The sequence below is a fragment of the Lemur catta genome, chromosome 15 (assembly GCF_020740605.2).
Source record: "Lemur catta isolate mLemCat1 chromosome 15, mLemCat1.pri, whole genome shotgun sequence".
NCBI lineage: Eukaryota > Metazoa > Chordata > Mammalia > Primates > Lemuridae > Lemur > Lemur catta.
The window spans coordinates 21,186,624-21,202,046 of record NC_059142.1 but is presented as its reverse complement, the minus strand read 5'-3'; the positions used below and the strand labels follow the sequence as shown (position 1 = coordinate 21,202,046).

General features: G+C 36.8%; 1 protein-coding gene across 5 annotated transcripts in view; it reads right to left on the bottom strand.

The window, feature by feature from the left end:
• RHOT1 (ras homolog family member T1) overlaps positions 1–15,423 on the bottom strand; it is a 61,470-nt gene that overhangs the window by 33,078 nt on the left and 12,969 nt on the right. For all 5 annotated transcript variants that reach the window (XM_045525445.1, XM_045525444.1, XM_045525443.1 and 2 more), the window contains 5 exons: positions 8,364–8,422; positions 5,909–5,990; positions 3,704–3,747; positions 3,316–3,369; positions 3,109–3,161 (listed from right to left, as the gene is read on the bottom strand). In XM_045525445.1, coding sequence (XP_045381401.1) covers positions 3,109–3,161; positions 3,316–3,369; positions 3,704–3,747; positions 5,909–5,990; positions 8,364–8,422 — 292 coding nt within the window. The remainder of the gene's footprint in view (positions 1–3,108; positions 3,162–3,315; positions 3,370–3,703; positions 3,748–5,908; positions 5,991–8,363; positions 8,423–15,423) is intronic.

Genomic DNA, 15,423 nt, shown 5'->3' with positions numbered 1-15,423 from the left:
CCCTTGGTGTGACCATTATGCTTAAAAGGACTGACTCTCTATATGCCCCAAATAGAGAATTTTTTTTTTTTTTTTTTTTTTTTGAGACAGGGTCTTACTTTGTCACCCAGGCTAAATGCAGGATCACAGCTCACCACAGCTTCAAACCCCTGAGCTCAAGCAATCCTCCTTCTTTCAGCCTTCGGAATAGTTGGAACTACAGGCGTGTGCAACCACACCCAGCAAATTTTTGTATTTTTTGTAGAGACAGGGTCTCGTTATGTTGCCCAGGTTGGTCTCTAACTCTTGAACTCAAACAATTCTCCTGCCTCTGCATCCCAAAGTACTAGGATTATAGGCATGAATCACTATGCCCAGCCCCTAAATATAGATTCTTAACAGAAGCAAGAGGTTTTCCAAAAATGTAGTGGTTTGTAATCAAAGGTATATAATCAGGATAATTTATGGAGCTTAAAAAAAAAAATATATATATATATATACACACACACATATACACATATCCAAGTCCTAAACCTAAACTTGCTGATTTTAAAATTCTAGGAGTGGAGGCCAGGTACAGTGGCTCATGCTTGCAATCCTAGCACTCTGGGAGGTGGAGGCAGGAGGATTGCTTGAGGCCAGGAGTTTGAGGTTGCAGTGAGCTATGATGATGCCACTGCACTCTAGCCGGGGCAAAAGAACAAGACCCTGTCTCTAGAAAATCAAAATAAAAAATAAATAAAATACCAGGGGTGGGACAAAGGCATCTATATTTTTTGGAAAGTGCCTCCCGTGATTGTGATAGGTATGCCTCATAAAGAACCACTGTGACAGCTGGGCGTGTACCTGCAGTCCCAGCTATTTGGGAGGCTGAGACAGGAGGAACACTTCAGCCCAGAAGTTCAAATCCAGCCTGGACAACATAGTAAGACTCTGTCTCTTAAAATAAAAAAAATTAAAATAAATAGATTAATTAAGGTTCTGAAGCTGAGATGACCTTTAAAAACAATACAAAAAATAAATTAAAAAAAGTAAACTGGGGCTGGGCTCAGTGGCTCATGCTTATAATCCTAACACTTTGGGAGGCCAAGGCAGGAGGACTGCTTGAGGCCAGGAGGTCCAGATCAGCCTTAGCAAGAGTGAAACCCCATGTCTACAAAAAATAAAAAAATAAGCCTGGCATGGTGGTATGCACCTGTAGTCCCAGCTACTCGGGAGGCTGAGGCAAGAGGATGGCTTGAGCCCAGGAGTTTGAGGTTGCAGTGAGCTATGATGCCGCCACTGCACTCTAGCCAGGGCAAAAGAGTAAGATCCTGTCTCAATCAATCAATCAATACTGAAGGTATGAGGCCTGGGGAAGAAGGTATTGGAAGTATAAGGTTCACATAATAAAAAAATATATTACCTTGGGAAAAGTCAACAAGAAAAATAAGTATGCTCATGTGATTCAGGGATGGAAAAATAAAAGTCCAGGGATAAGCTGGAGCATGACTATGGACCACAGCCACACCTGAGAATGCTAAATTAGATTTTCAAGTGTCAAAAGTCACTTCCAGATGGCACTGAAAGGGCCACCAAACAAGCCAGAGCATTTTAGGAAGCTGTTGTAGTAAAGCCAAAATTTCTTGATTTGGTGGCCGAAGATGGTGCTTAATAGAGCCTGGCAAAACTATCTTCTCTGAAGTGTCCCTCCCAGAAATGCCTTAAGCAATGGGTGTTTGATCCTCCAAGGCAACTCTGTTCAATACAACATTCTATGGTGGTGGAAATGCTCTTTGTCTGTACTGTCCATTATTGTAACCATTACATGTTGCTACCAAGCACTTGAAATGTATTTTTAGTTTTATAATATTTAATTTTAATTAATTTAAAGTTAAATTGCCAAAACTGATTAGAAGCTATTGCACTGGACAGCATAGCTCCAGAGGGTCATTCTCTCCTTTCCACCTTGTCAATAAGCCAACATAGAGTTCAAACCATGATGAAGAGGAGCCATAGGAACTGCAAGGCACAGCACACACAATGCTTCCATAAATATGTAAGGCAGAGGCAATATGGCCATAGTTATCTGTTTAGAATCAGATCTTTGGAGTTTCAAGGCACAAAAACATTGAGAAACCTAAAACATTGAGTAAAGGACCAAATGCATACAATACGTAGATATTAGTCTGATTTTCCTAACATACAAAAGGACTCAAATACTTTGTAAATAATTTATTTTTGATTAAATAATATTGTAAGAAAAACATTTTGTTTCCATTTTGATTTCAGTTTAGCCCAGGCAACAGAGTGAGACCCTGTCCAACAACAACAACAACAAAAATCACCAAAAACTAAAACCTCAAAACATTAAAACCTAGTACTGCCATTCTGCTCAGAAAAGTACAGAATCTGTTTTCTCTTGTTTTTTCTCTATCACACATGTATTTCTTTCGAAGAACTGCAAAGAAATTTCCCTGCATGAATTCCTAAATGAAGATCTCTACAGAGTTTTTTAGAGAACTTAAGTGCTTACACATGTATTATTTCATTTGATTCTCAAAATAGCCACATGTAGCCAAGACAGGTATTATTCTCATCTTCACATACAGATGAGGAGACTAAGAAGCCAAATGAAATTGAAGTCATAAGTGGAAAACTAGATTTCAAAGGTTGTTCATTCTTCTCCAAGTCTGTGCCCTCACCCAGGCCACTCTGTAAACAATCAATGACAATGGGGAAGAGGACTATACCTCACCAAAGGGCCATCTCAAGAGAGATGCACATACAACACAGGTGGAAGATGTATTCGAAAGATGAGACTAAGCAGTTTGAGTTTCTCTTACATTTGAAAGATTTATGATCAAAATATTTAATCTGTTTGAAGCTGTGAATCATTACAGTATCAGAGCTCTGTTTCCTGCTTTAGTCATGAATATATTTATTACCTCAAATGACTCCCCCGAAAAAGGTGTGTGGGTACGTGTGTGAACAGGGAGACAAACCAACAGAGAAAGCAAATGTGGCAAAATGTTAACAACTGGTGGATCTATATGAAAGGTTTACAGAATTTCAATGTACTATTTCTTGTACCTTTTCTGTAAGGTACAGAATTTTTCAATACACAAAGTTTGAGAGAGGAAAAAATACCTGCTGTCTTTGTCCGTTCTTTCATTTATGAGAGGAATCCATCGACTTGTTACCTAAAATGAAAATCAACAAGAGCTAAGTCATGATGAGGATCTTCGTTGAAAAGCACATCCTCCTTTAGACCCATGAAACTCTAAATTGAGGATCAACTTTGAAAATGCCCCATTGAAATTTAAATATAGTGAAAAAAAGATCACATATTCATACCTTATCAATAGAATGCTTGTTGTTAACAGCATAAACTATGCAGATGACATTAGCCTAGAAGGAAATTTAAGAAATTAATAGTATTTTTAAATCACAAAAATATAAACAGCAGCATTTAATTACCAAATAGTTAATATATCTGAGACAAGGGAAGAAAACATTTTAAAAACTCAAAAAAAAAAAAAAAATAGCTTGCCTCTAAGAGGAAACAGGCCCTAAGGACTTATAGCAAAAATGCATACTCAGTATCAGCAGTAACAACAAAGAACTGAAAAAGCCCTCTTGGTAAGTGAGAGAATGAAAAAGGTAGACTCATAGGATCATCACTGTTTTTCCACAAAAAAAAAAAAAAAAAAAAAACCCTACAACTATTTCTTTTGAAACTCACCTGTGATATTTCTTGATGAAGTTGTTCATCACTTTGTTCTGCTTCTACAAATGACAGAAAGTCAATGCTCCATATTGTAAACACTTTCATAAACACTAATGGTCACGCTAAATAAAATATATGCAACACCCATCCAACATCCTTCAAAATGACACGGTACAGTGGACACTAGGTGGCAAACACAAGGGCAAGCCAGGGGAAGGAAATAGTTAAACTATGATAAGGTAGCTGGCTAGCACTAAAAGATGAGTCTACAAGGGGATAACTCGGGCCCAGAAAAGCAGAGGCATTGTGTAATATAATAAATCTAGGCTGACATCTGATCAAGAGTTGAAAAGAGTCAGACAAAAGAGATCAGAAACCCAAGCAAGACGACTAGGTGCTGAAGAGTGAGAAGCTTGGACAAAGAGTCTACACACACAGAGTCAAAAGGCCACATGAAAATCTGAGTAATACAAGCTTAAGATCTAGAAAGCAGATGGGAGTAATAATAACCATGGCCCAGAAGCAAAACTGTAGCATAATAATGAAGAGTCAAGAATTCCCTCTTATAAACTTCTTGCTAGAACTGGTCTCAATGAGTGGATGTGTCTGCAATTCTATAGGTGCAGGGGATATGCATGATATAGCTAGGATGAGGAAATAAAGAACTGATAAGCAAAGCAATTACTGGCATACTAATTTAGACCATCTTAGGTTACATATGTCTCCCCATAAATGCCTCTTATTTCTGACATATGAACTGATATATGAGTTCAATGGTATTTTATACGACGCTAAATAACAGGCTATATTTTTAATATCTTTCCATATGTTGCATAATCAATGGGTTAAGGCTTCAAGTCTAATACTGAAGTGAATCTAATTATGTGACTATACATATTGAAAAAGAATAATTCTGCAAATAAAAGTAGTTATGAGACTGATTGTAACAGAAGATATTCATCCTCCCTCAGTTTATAACATACAGTGCTGTCCAACAAACAATAAAAGCCATGTAAGTAATTTGTTTTTTTTAAAAAAGACAAGGTCTCGCTCTGTTGCCCAGACTAGAATGCAGCGACCTGATCATAGCTCACTATAACCTCAAATTCCTGGACTCCAGTGATCCTCCCATCTCAGTCTCCCAAGTAGCTAAGACTATAGGTGTGCACCACCATGCCCAGCTAATTTTTTAATTTTTTGTAGAGACAGCCTATATTGCCTAGCCTGGTCCCAAACTCCTGGCCTCAAGTGATCCTCCCATATCGGCCTCCTAAAGTGCTGGGATTATAGGTATGAGCCACCATACCCAGCATCACATATGTGGTTTTTAATTTTCTAGTAGTAACCTTTAAAATAGGTAAGTTAACAGGTAAACTTAATTTAATCCAGTATCAAAAATATTTAAATTTCAACATGTACTCAATAGAAAAATGACTAATGAGATATTTTACATCCTTTTTTCATTCTAAGTCTTGAAAATCCAGTTGTATTTTACACTTATAACACATTTCAATTTAGAATAGTCACATTCAAGTGTTTAATAGCCACAGGCATTGAACAGCATAGTTCTAGTGTTTCTTTTTTAGAATATATGGAATACCAGCTAAGCCAAACAAAGTATTATCAATGATTTATGCCCATTTTTAAAAAAAGAAGTTCTAGAACAAAACAAAATAATTTAATAGTTCAGTAGTATGTAAAAAATTTTTCAGTTATTGAAAGCAATACTGATATACTTCTAATATCATATATTAATAATAGGAGCAAGCTGACAGTTGTTTTAATTATTATCTTATTTGGAACAAAAATATTGACAAATTAAAGAGCAAATTCAGAACTCAACAAATTCTCAAATTCAGAACTCTTTCTAAATCATAATAGCATGCTTGAATGCCTGATAACAAAACTGACCCAGAACTTCTCTCTGCAAACATGTCAATTCAAGGAGGGTAATGACTGCTGGTAATTTACCATTCCTCCTTCCTTTGTATTATTATGGAACCCAACTTAGTAATTTGGGGACAGAGAATTGGCAGACAGAGGCTTTGGATGGGGTGTGGGGTTTGTCAGAGAGACATATATGAGACAAGAATTGTAAAGGATCATTTACTGCTACAAAGAAAGGACGACTTTTCTTTGAACATTTTTAAAACCTCAGTAAGTATCTTTTCCCAAGAGTAGTTAACCCTACACTTTTACCTACAAGAGGACATTTATTACCTGAGTAATCTACAATGTGTGTTGGAACTCTCTCAGGGGTGACATCAGCTGGAATGGTTATTTCTTCTGCCCGAGGAGGAACCTTCATTTGCAAACAAATATAGAAAAGGAAAAACCTTTGGATATTATCAATCAAACTTGTGAACAGATTATATAAATTTATCTGTACAGGTTGAATATCCCTAATCCAAAATGCCAAAAACCAGCCAGGTGCAGTGGCACACACCTATAATCCCAGCACTTTGGGAAGCTAAGGCAAGAGGGTTGTTTGAGGCCAGGAGTTTGAGACCAGCAGAGGCAACATAGTGAGACATCATCCCTAAAAAAAAAAAAAAAAAAAAAAATTAGCCAGGTGTGGTGGCACACACCTGGAATCCCAGCTACTCAAGAGGCTGAGTTCAAGGCTGTAGTGAGCTGTGATTACATTGCTGGGACTACAAGGCGTGAGCCACCAAGCCTGGCTAACATTTTTATTTTATTTTTTTGTAGAGATGGGGGGTCTCACTATATTGCCCAGGCTGGTCTCGAACTCCTGGCCTCAAGCGATCCTCCTACTGAGCCTTCCAAAGCGCTAGGATTACAGGTGTGAGCCATTGTACCCAGTGTAGATTTTATATATGTTGTTTTCTTTTTTTCTTTTTCTCTTTTTTTTTTTTTTAAGACAGAGTCTCACTCTGTCACCCAGGGTAGAATGTGGTGGCCGCATCATAGTTCACTGCAACCTCAAACTCCTAGGCTCAAGTAATCCTCTTGCCTTAGCCTCTCAAGTAGGTGGGATTACAGGCGCATACCACCATGCCCAACTAATTTTTCTATTTTTAGTAGAGATGGGGTCTCCACTCTTGCTCAGGTTGGTCTGGAGGCCCTGAGCTCAAGCAATTCTCCTGCCAAGGCCTCTCAGGGTGCTAGAATTATAGGAATGCTCTTTTTTTTTTTTTAAAGAGACAAGGTCTCCCCATATTACCCAGGCTGGTCTTGAACTCCTGGCCTCAAGCTATCCTCCCACCTCAACTTTCCGAGTCACTAGGATTATAGGTGCGAGCCATCACACCCAGCTCATTCTATTTTTTGTTTGTTTTAAGCTAACACACAAAGTATTGATCATTCTATTTTGCTGAAGGCTTAAGATACTCTGCAAATGAGGAGCTAAATTAATTCAAAATAATTTCAAATAAACCAATAAATTATCAAAATTTATTTCTTCTAGAAGATAACTGATTTGCTACATAAGCCTGGTATTTAATGATTCCATTGTTCAGAAAGGATATATGATTTTTTAATTAATTAAAAAACCTTACCAACACTCAAGAGGACTATGCTAAAACAATTTTGATTTAAGTTAAACTATCATAGAAAACTTTTAGGTATTATACTGAGTGATTATAAATTAACATTACTGATTCCACAAACAACACATGAAAATATACATTTCTTAAATTAAGTAATTACTTATGTAACTATCTTATCTAAGAAAAAAAAGTAAAACATCAATGAATAGTCATGTGGTAGCTATAAATGTTGAAAACACTACTACATAACACATCATATTCCTGTCTGAACAAGAAATTATACAGATATTCCTACATAATGTAAAGACAGGGTAAATGTGAACTGTGACACTAATAATACCTCCTATGTAAGAAATACATGGAAATCATTTTTATCCCATTGCCTGGATCCCATTCCCTATAACAATATCCTAAATTTACATAAAGATTTAGCCAATAGCCCTTCACACTAGAATTTCCAAAATATAATATACTGCCAGTAATAATAAAACTACTTACTACTTTTGGTGGCATTTCACTACTATTAAGGTTATCTCATTTGAGACCCACAACAATCCTTTGCGGTAGGCAAAGGTGGAATGAATTAGTTTCATCATTTGTAAAGCAAAGGAGGCAGATAATATTAAAGGTTTTCAAACATATGTGTCAGAATTTTAGTGGTTCTGACCAAAACACCTCAAAGACTGGGGAGTGTCAGGCAGAAGTCAAGTGGGGATCCACATCTTTCATCCTAACTTCAACTGGAACACTCATCGTATCTTTTATATTTTGAACCTATGAGCAACATTTTATTTTTAAGAAAGGGTTGTACAGCTTAGATAGATTATATCCCCTCCACTCCCATTTTACAGATGAGACAACTAAGTCACAGAGAGAACAAATATCCTAGATAAGGTCAAAGGTAGGAAATGCAAAGGACTTAGGCAAACTTAGATGTAGTTTGGTTCTTTCTTCTACACCGTATTTCGTAGATGTCCTCTATAAACTAATATGAGCCTTTTAAAAGGTCACAACTGTCATCACCAAAGCATTTCCTTCAGTTAAAAAAAAAGTCACACCTGTCAGAAAGGAAACATGTGCCACAAAAAGGTAGAGTTTATTTCATTTTAACTTAATTTTGATAAATTTAAAAAATTTTAAATATGGAAAAGAAATAAAATGTTTACCTCTTCTGGAAATTCTTCACTGACGAGAGACATAATCAGTGATGTCTTCCCAACTCTAGCTGTGAAAAGAAAAATCATTACTTTAATAAAGTGTTTAGATTCTACATAAGCTCAAATTCAGCAACCACATAACGAAGTCTGTTATTTGTTACCTAAAATCAAATGAATCCAAATTACCAAGTTTTAGTATAATGCTTAAAAGTACATCTTTTTTCCTGCTCAGAAAAGTTAACACATAGTTGGCCAGGTGTGGTGGCTCACATCTGTAATCCTAGCACTCTGAGAGGCCGAGAAGGGAAGATTGCTTGAGCTCAGGAATTCAAGACCAGCCTGAGCAAGAGCAAGATCCGGTCTATATTAAAAATAGAAAAATTAGCCAGGTGTCATGGCGCACACCTGTAGTCCCAGCTACGCGGGAGGTTGAGGCAGGAGGATTGCTTGAGCCCAGGAGTTTGACGTTCCAGTAAGCTAGGATGATGCTACTGCACTCTAGCCAGGGTCACAGTCCAAGACTCTGTCTCCTCCCACAAAAAAAAAAAAAAAAAGTAACACATATTCATTGTTTTTTAAAAAATTACCAAAATATATATAGTTTCCCAGATTTTTCCTATACTTATGCTAACTTATAATAGTTTACCACAGTGGAATCAGAGTATTCACACTACTATGCAGTTTTTCTTTATCAATTAATTATGCATTTAGGCAGTATTTCATGTCAATACATAAAAACCTCCTGGGAGGGGAGAAGGGAAGAGTTATTGTATAATGGGTACAGAGTTTTTGTTGGGGATGATTAAAAAGTTTTAGGTACAGATAGTGGTGATGATTATACATATTGTGAATGTACTTCCTGCCACCAAATTGTATACTTATGAATAGTTAAAATGATAAATATTATGTTATATATATTTAGCACAATTTTTAAAAATAGCAATAATAAACTCATTTTATACTACCATTAAAAAATTTCTCCCAGTCCCAGCAAGAACAAGACCCTGTCTCTACTAAAAATAAAAAATTACCTGGGCATGGTGGCGCATGCCTGTAGTCCCAGCTACTAGGGAGGCTGAGGCAGAAGAATCACTTGAGCCCAGGAGTTTGAGGTTGCAATGAGCCATGATGACACCACTCACTGCACTCCACCCAGGGCGACAGAGTGAGACTCAGTCTCAAAAAAAAAAAAAAAAAAAAGCCAAACTTCTGCATTATTTTTAATAGTTGTGTAAAAACCCATTATATGATATATTATAATTTATTAATGTAATCTCCCAACAATGAACATTGGGTTGTTTTCAAGTATTTACTTTTACAAACAATGCTACAATTAGTATTTCTACAGGGTAAATTCCCAGAAGTGGAACTCAAGTCAGCACACATGATCTTTTTTATTTTTAATAGATATTGTTAAACTGTCTCCCCCAAAAAATAAACCAATTTACATCTTCACCAACAGAATATCAGAATGCCTATTTCTCTATATTCCTATATTCTTTCTTTTTTAGGAGTATTGTAAAGAGTTAGAAGAAACTTCCCTGTTACATTTTGTATTCTAGAAATTTAATATACAAGCTTTAAAATATTAATTTTTATGAAATTTGACTTGTCATCACTTTTTAATCATATAATTACTATTGTTAGACATTCAACTGCTTATCAACTAAATCCTTTTATGATTCTAGAGGAAAACAGTCTACCTGCCTATTAATCTCTTCCATAATAGCAAATGATAGTTTCCAAAAGTAAAGTCTAAATGGAAATTTCTTTTAAGGTAAGTTAAGAAAAGTCACATTCCCTTCTTAAATGATTAAAAGAAAAAGTAAACTAAAAACACAAGTCAAGTCTCTGGGAAAATAATAAATGGCTGGAACACAGGAAGCATAGTCAAAACAATTTAGAGAGTGCTCTGAACAACTGAGTACTGATGATTTAACAGGTGTCTTCTAGCTGACTTCTATGGACCTTTTCGATTGACTTGTGTAAGAAAGCGTGGGCCTTTTTCAAGTGGCAGACGATAAGGTTAACGTTTCACTGGGTTCTGATGATGTCACTGAATCCAGAGAAAATCATCATACAACTGCAGGAACCTAGTCAACAATGTCAGCTTACTCAGCTCCCTGCAAAATTTTCAGATAAGGAAACTGGGACCCAGAGACAGTGATTTTCTCAAGTCCTCACTAAAAGATTAGTTGCAGGTCAGGTGTGGTGGCTCATTCCTGCAATCCCAGCAGTTTGGGAGGCTGAGGTGGGAGGATTGCTTGAGGCTAGGAGTTTGAGAACAGCCTGAGCAACATTGTAAGACCCCATCTCTACAAAAAAAATTAAAAGATATTCAGGCATAGTGGTGCATGCCTGTAGTGTCAGCTATTTAGGAGGCTGAAGCAAGGGGATTGCTTGAGCCTAGGAGTTCGAGGCTGCAGTGAGCTATGATAGTGCCACTGCACTGCAGCATGAGTAACAGATCAAGACCCTGTCTCAAAAAAAAAAAAAAAAGGTTAGTTGCAAACTGACTCATCTCTGGCAGGCCAAACCAGTGCTTTCTGTTTACTATGTCATACTTTAAAAAATATCACTAACAGTTAATAATATCGAAAGGGAACAGTGATCCCTGAAGACAGCATGGATCACATACACACACACTGTTTTTTAAACAGCTAATTAATCTTCAGGTCACATATGGTGAAAAAAAAAAATAATAAACATCTAATTAAAATATTTACTGATTCACTGGTGACTAATTCATCAGCTCTGGCTCAGTTTTACTTTTTTTTTGTTTAACTTATTTTGAGAAAATTTCAGACTTACAGAGAAATTGCAAAAATAATACAAAGGATTCATGTCTATCCTTTATGAAGATTCCCCACAGGTTAACATTTTACCATATTTGCATATAATTATCTCCTCTCATATATATACACACATATATTTTTAAAACATTTGAGAGTAAGTATAACCTTAGTGTATATTTCCTAAAAACAAGATCATTCTTTTACGTAACCATACTATAGCATCAAGAGTAGGAAATTAACACCAATACAATCCTATAGACCTTATTCACATCTTATCATTTGTCTCACTATTATCCTCTATGGAAAAGAAAAAAAAATTTTTTTCTGGTCCAGGATCAAATACTGCATTTGGTTGTCATGTTTCTTTAGCTTCCTTTAATCTGGAAGAGTTTCTTATTCTTTTTGTCTTTCATGACCTTAACATTTTTTAATGTTTTTGCATATTTGGCATGAATAATCCAGAAGTGATACTGTGTCCCTCTCAGTGCATCATAGCAAAAGGCAGATAACATCAATTTGTCCCATTACTGGTGATGTCAGCTGTGATCACTTGGATGGGGTGGTATCCCAGGTTTGTATGCTCTGAAGTTATTATTTTTCCCTTTGTATTTAATAAGCATCTTATAAGGATGTTATGTAAATATCCTATTTCTCATCAAACTTTTGCCTACAAGTCTCAGCACTCATTGATGATTCTTGCTTGAAACAAACATTGCTGTAGTAGTTACTAGATAGTGATTTTCTATTTCTATCAATAGTTCTACAACACTTCACATTCTACTATGAGGAAAAACTTTCTGATTCTCTCTCTCACATACACATACACACACACATACACAGGCATACGTTGTTTCACTTTATTGCACTTTGCAGATACTGCATTTTTTACAAATTGAAGGTTTGTAGCAACCCTGTTTTGAGTAAGTCTATTGGTGCCATTTTTCCAGTAATGTATGCTCACTTTGTGTCTCTAGGTTACATTTTGGTAATTCTCGAAATAGTTCAAGCTTTTTCATTATTATTATATCTGTTATAGTGATCTGTGATCAGTGATCTTACTTTTTTTTTTTTAAGAGACAGGGTCAGGCTGGAGTACAGTGGCTATTCATAAGCACCCTCCCACTACTAATCAGCATAGGAGTTTTGACCTGCTCCATTTCCAACATGGGCCAGTTCACCCCTCCTTAGGCAACCTGGTGGTCTCCCGTTCCCAGAAGGTCACCATATTGATGCTGAAATTAGTGCAGACATCAGAATGGCATAGCACACTACAGCCAAGAATTCCTGGGATCAAGCAATCCTCCTACCTCAGCCTCCTGAGTAGCTGGTACTACAGGCACCTGCACCTGTTACTACTGTAATTGTTTTGGGGCACCATGAACCATGCTCATATTAGACAACAAATTTAATCTATAAATGTTGTATGTGTTCTGACTGCTCCACTGACCAGCTGTTCTCCTGTCTCTCTCTCTCATCTTGAGCCTCCTTATTCCCTGAGACACAATAATACTGAAATTAGGCCAATTTATAACCCTACACTAGCCTCTAAGTGTTCAAGTAAAAGGAAGAGTTGCACATCTCTCATTTTAAATCAAAATCAAAATGATTAAGCTTAGTGAGAAAGGCATGTTGAAAGCTGAGATCGATGGATAGTACCAGTTAGCCAAGTTGTGAATGCAAAGGAAATGTTCTTGAAGAAAATTAAAAGTGCTACTTCAGTGAACACACCAATGATAAGAAAGTGAAACAGCTTTATTTTGATAGGGAGAAAGTTTTAGTGATCTGAATAGAAGATAAAACCAGCCACAACATTCCCTTAAGCCAAAGCCTCATCCAGAGCAGACCCTAACTGTCCTCAATTCTGTGAAGCTGGGAGAGGTGAGGAAGCTGCAGAAGAAAAGATTTAAGAAAAGAAGCCATCACCATAACATAAAAGTGCAAGGTGAAGCAGCAAATACTGTAACAAGTTACCCAGAAGATCTAGCTAAGATCACTGATGAAGGTAGCTACACTAAACAAGACTTTCAATGTAGATGGAAGCCTTATATTGGAAGAAGATGCCATCTGGGACTTTCAGAGCTAGAAAGAAGTCAATACCTGGCTTCAAAGCTTCAAAGGACAGGCTGACTCTCATAAGGGACTAATGGAGCTGGTGACCTTAAGTTGAAGCCAATGTTCTTGTACCATTCTGAATATCTTAGGGCCCTTAAGTATTATGCTAAATCTATTCTGCCTGTGCTTTACAAGTGGAACAACAAAGCCTGGATGACAACACTTCTGTTTACAGAATGGCTTACTGAATACTTTAAGTCCACTGTTGAGACCCACTGCTCACAAAAAAGATTCCTTTCAAAACATTGCTGCTCATTGACAATGCACCTAAGATCACCCAAGAGGTCTAATGGAGATGTACAAGGAAATTAATGTTGTTTTCATGCCTGCTAACACAACATCCATTCGTCAGCCCACACAGATCAAGAAGTAATTTCAACTTTCAACTCATATTATTAATATTTAAGAAACATATTTCAGGCCGGGCGTGGTGGCTCACGCCTGTAATCCTAGCCCTCTGGGAGGCTGAGGCAGGTGGATCGCTCGAGGTCAGGAGTTCGAGACCAGCCTGAGCAACAGCGAGATCCCGTCTCTACTAAAAATAGAAATAAATTACCTGGACAACTAAAAATATGTATAGAAAAAATTAGCCGGGCATGGTGGCTCATGCCTGTAGTCCCAGCTACTCGGGAGGCTGAGGCAGAAGGATCGCTTAAGCCCAGGAGTTTGAGGTTGCTGTGAGCTAGGCTGACACCACAGCATTCACTCTAGCCCGGGCAACAAAGTGAGACTCTGTCTCAAAAAAAAAAAAAAAGAAACATATTTCATAAGGCTATAGCTGCCATAGATAGTGATTCATCTGATGTATCTGGGCAAAGTAAACTGAAAACCCTCTAGAAAGAATTCACCTATCTATATGTTTTTTTCTTTATAACTATTTTTAAAATTTTTTCCTTCCTTTTTCTCTCTCTAGCAGTAAATAAAACGCCAAAGAATTCACCATTATAAATCTGTGATTCATGAAAGGAAGTCAAAATATCAACATTAACAGGAATTTAGAAGAAGTTAATTCCAACCTTTATGGATGACTTTGAGGGGTTCAACACTTCAGTGGAGGAAGTAACTGCAGATATGGTGGAAACAGCAAGAGAACCAGAATTATAAGTGGAGACTAAAGACGTGACTGAATTGCTACAATCTCAAGATAAAACTTGAACAGATGAGGAGTTACTTATAATGCATGAACAAAGAAAGTGGTTTCTTGAGATGTGGTTCTGGTGAAAATGCTGTGAACACTGTTGAAATGACAACAAAGGATTTGGAGAATTACATAAACTTAGCTGATAAAAGCAGTGGCAGGGTTTGAGAGGATTGATTCTAATTTTGAAAGAAGTTCTACTGTGGGCAAAATGCTATCAAACAGCATCACATGCTACAAAGAAATCTTTTATGAAAGGAAGAGTCAATCAATGTTGCCTTATTTTTAAAAATTGCCACCGCCACCCCAACCTCCAGCAACAACCACCCTGATCAGTCAGCAGCCATCAACACTGAGGTAAGACCCTTCACCAGCAAATAAGATTATAACTCACTAAAGGCTGAGACGATGGTTGGCATTTTTTTTTTAGCAATAAAGTATATTTAAATTAAGGCATCTATATTTTTTAAGACATGATATTGCACACTTAATAGACTATAGTACAGTGTAGTTTCCCAGTGCATAGAATTTTTTTATTGCTGTGGTATAGAACGAAACTTGCAGTATCTCCAAGGTATGCCTGTATATATGAGCATGGACTGATAGATTCCCATATTATCCTATTATTTTATAGGTTGTAATCCATTGTTGTCATTATTTGGAGGCTCAAATTTTTCCATTTATTTGTTTATTTATTTATTTGAGATAGGGTCTTGCTCTGGCACCCAGGCTGAAGTGCAGTGGCATGATCACAGCTCATTACAGCCTCAAACTCCTGGGTTCAAGCGAACCTCTTGCCTCAGTCTCCCAAGTAGCTTGGATTACAAGTATAAGCTACCATGTCTAGACCATTTTACTTTTAAAAATGACATTTATATAGGTATAAATCAACATGTGCAATATGATCCCATTTTATAAATAAATATGTAAGTACACAGAAAAAAACCCTGGAAAACATACACACCAACTGTGGTTATCTCTGAAGTAAATGTAATTGCAATTTTCTTTTTTGTATTTTTCCATA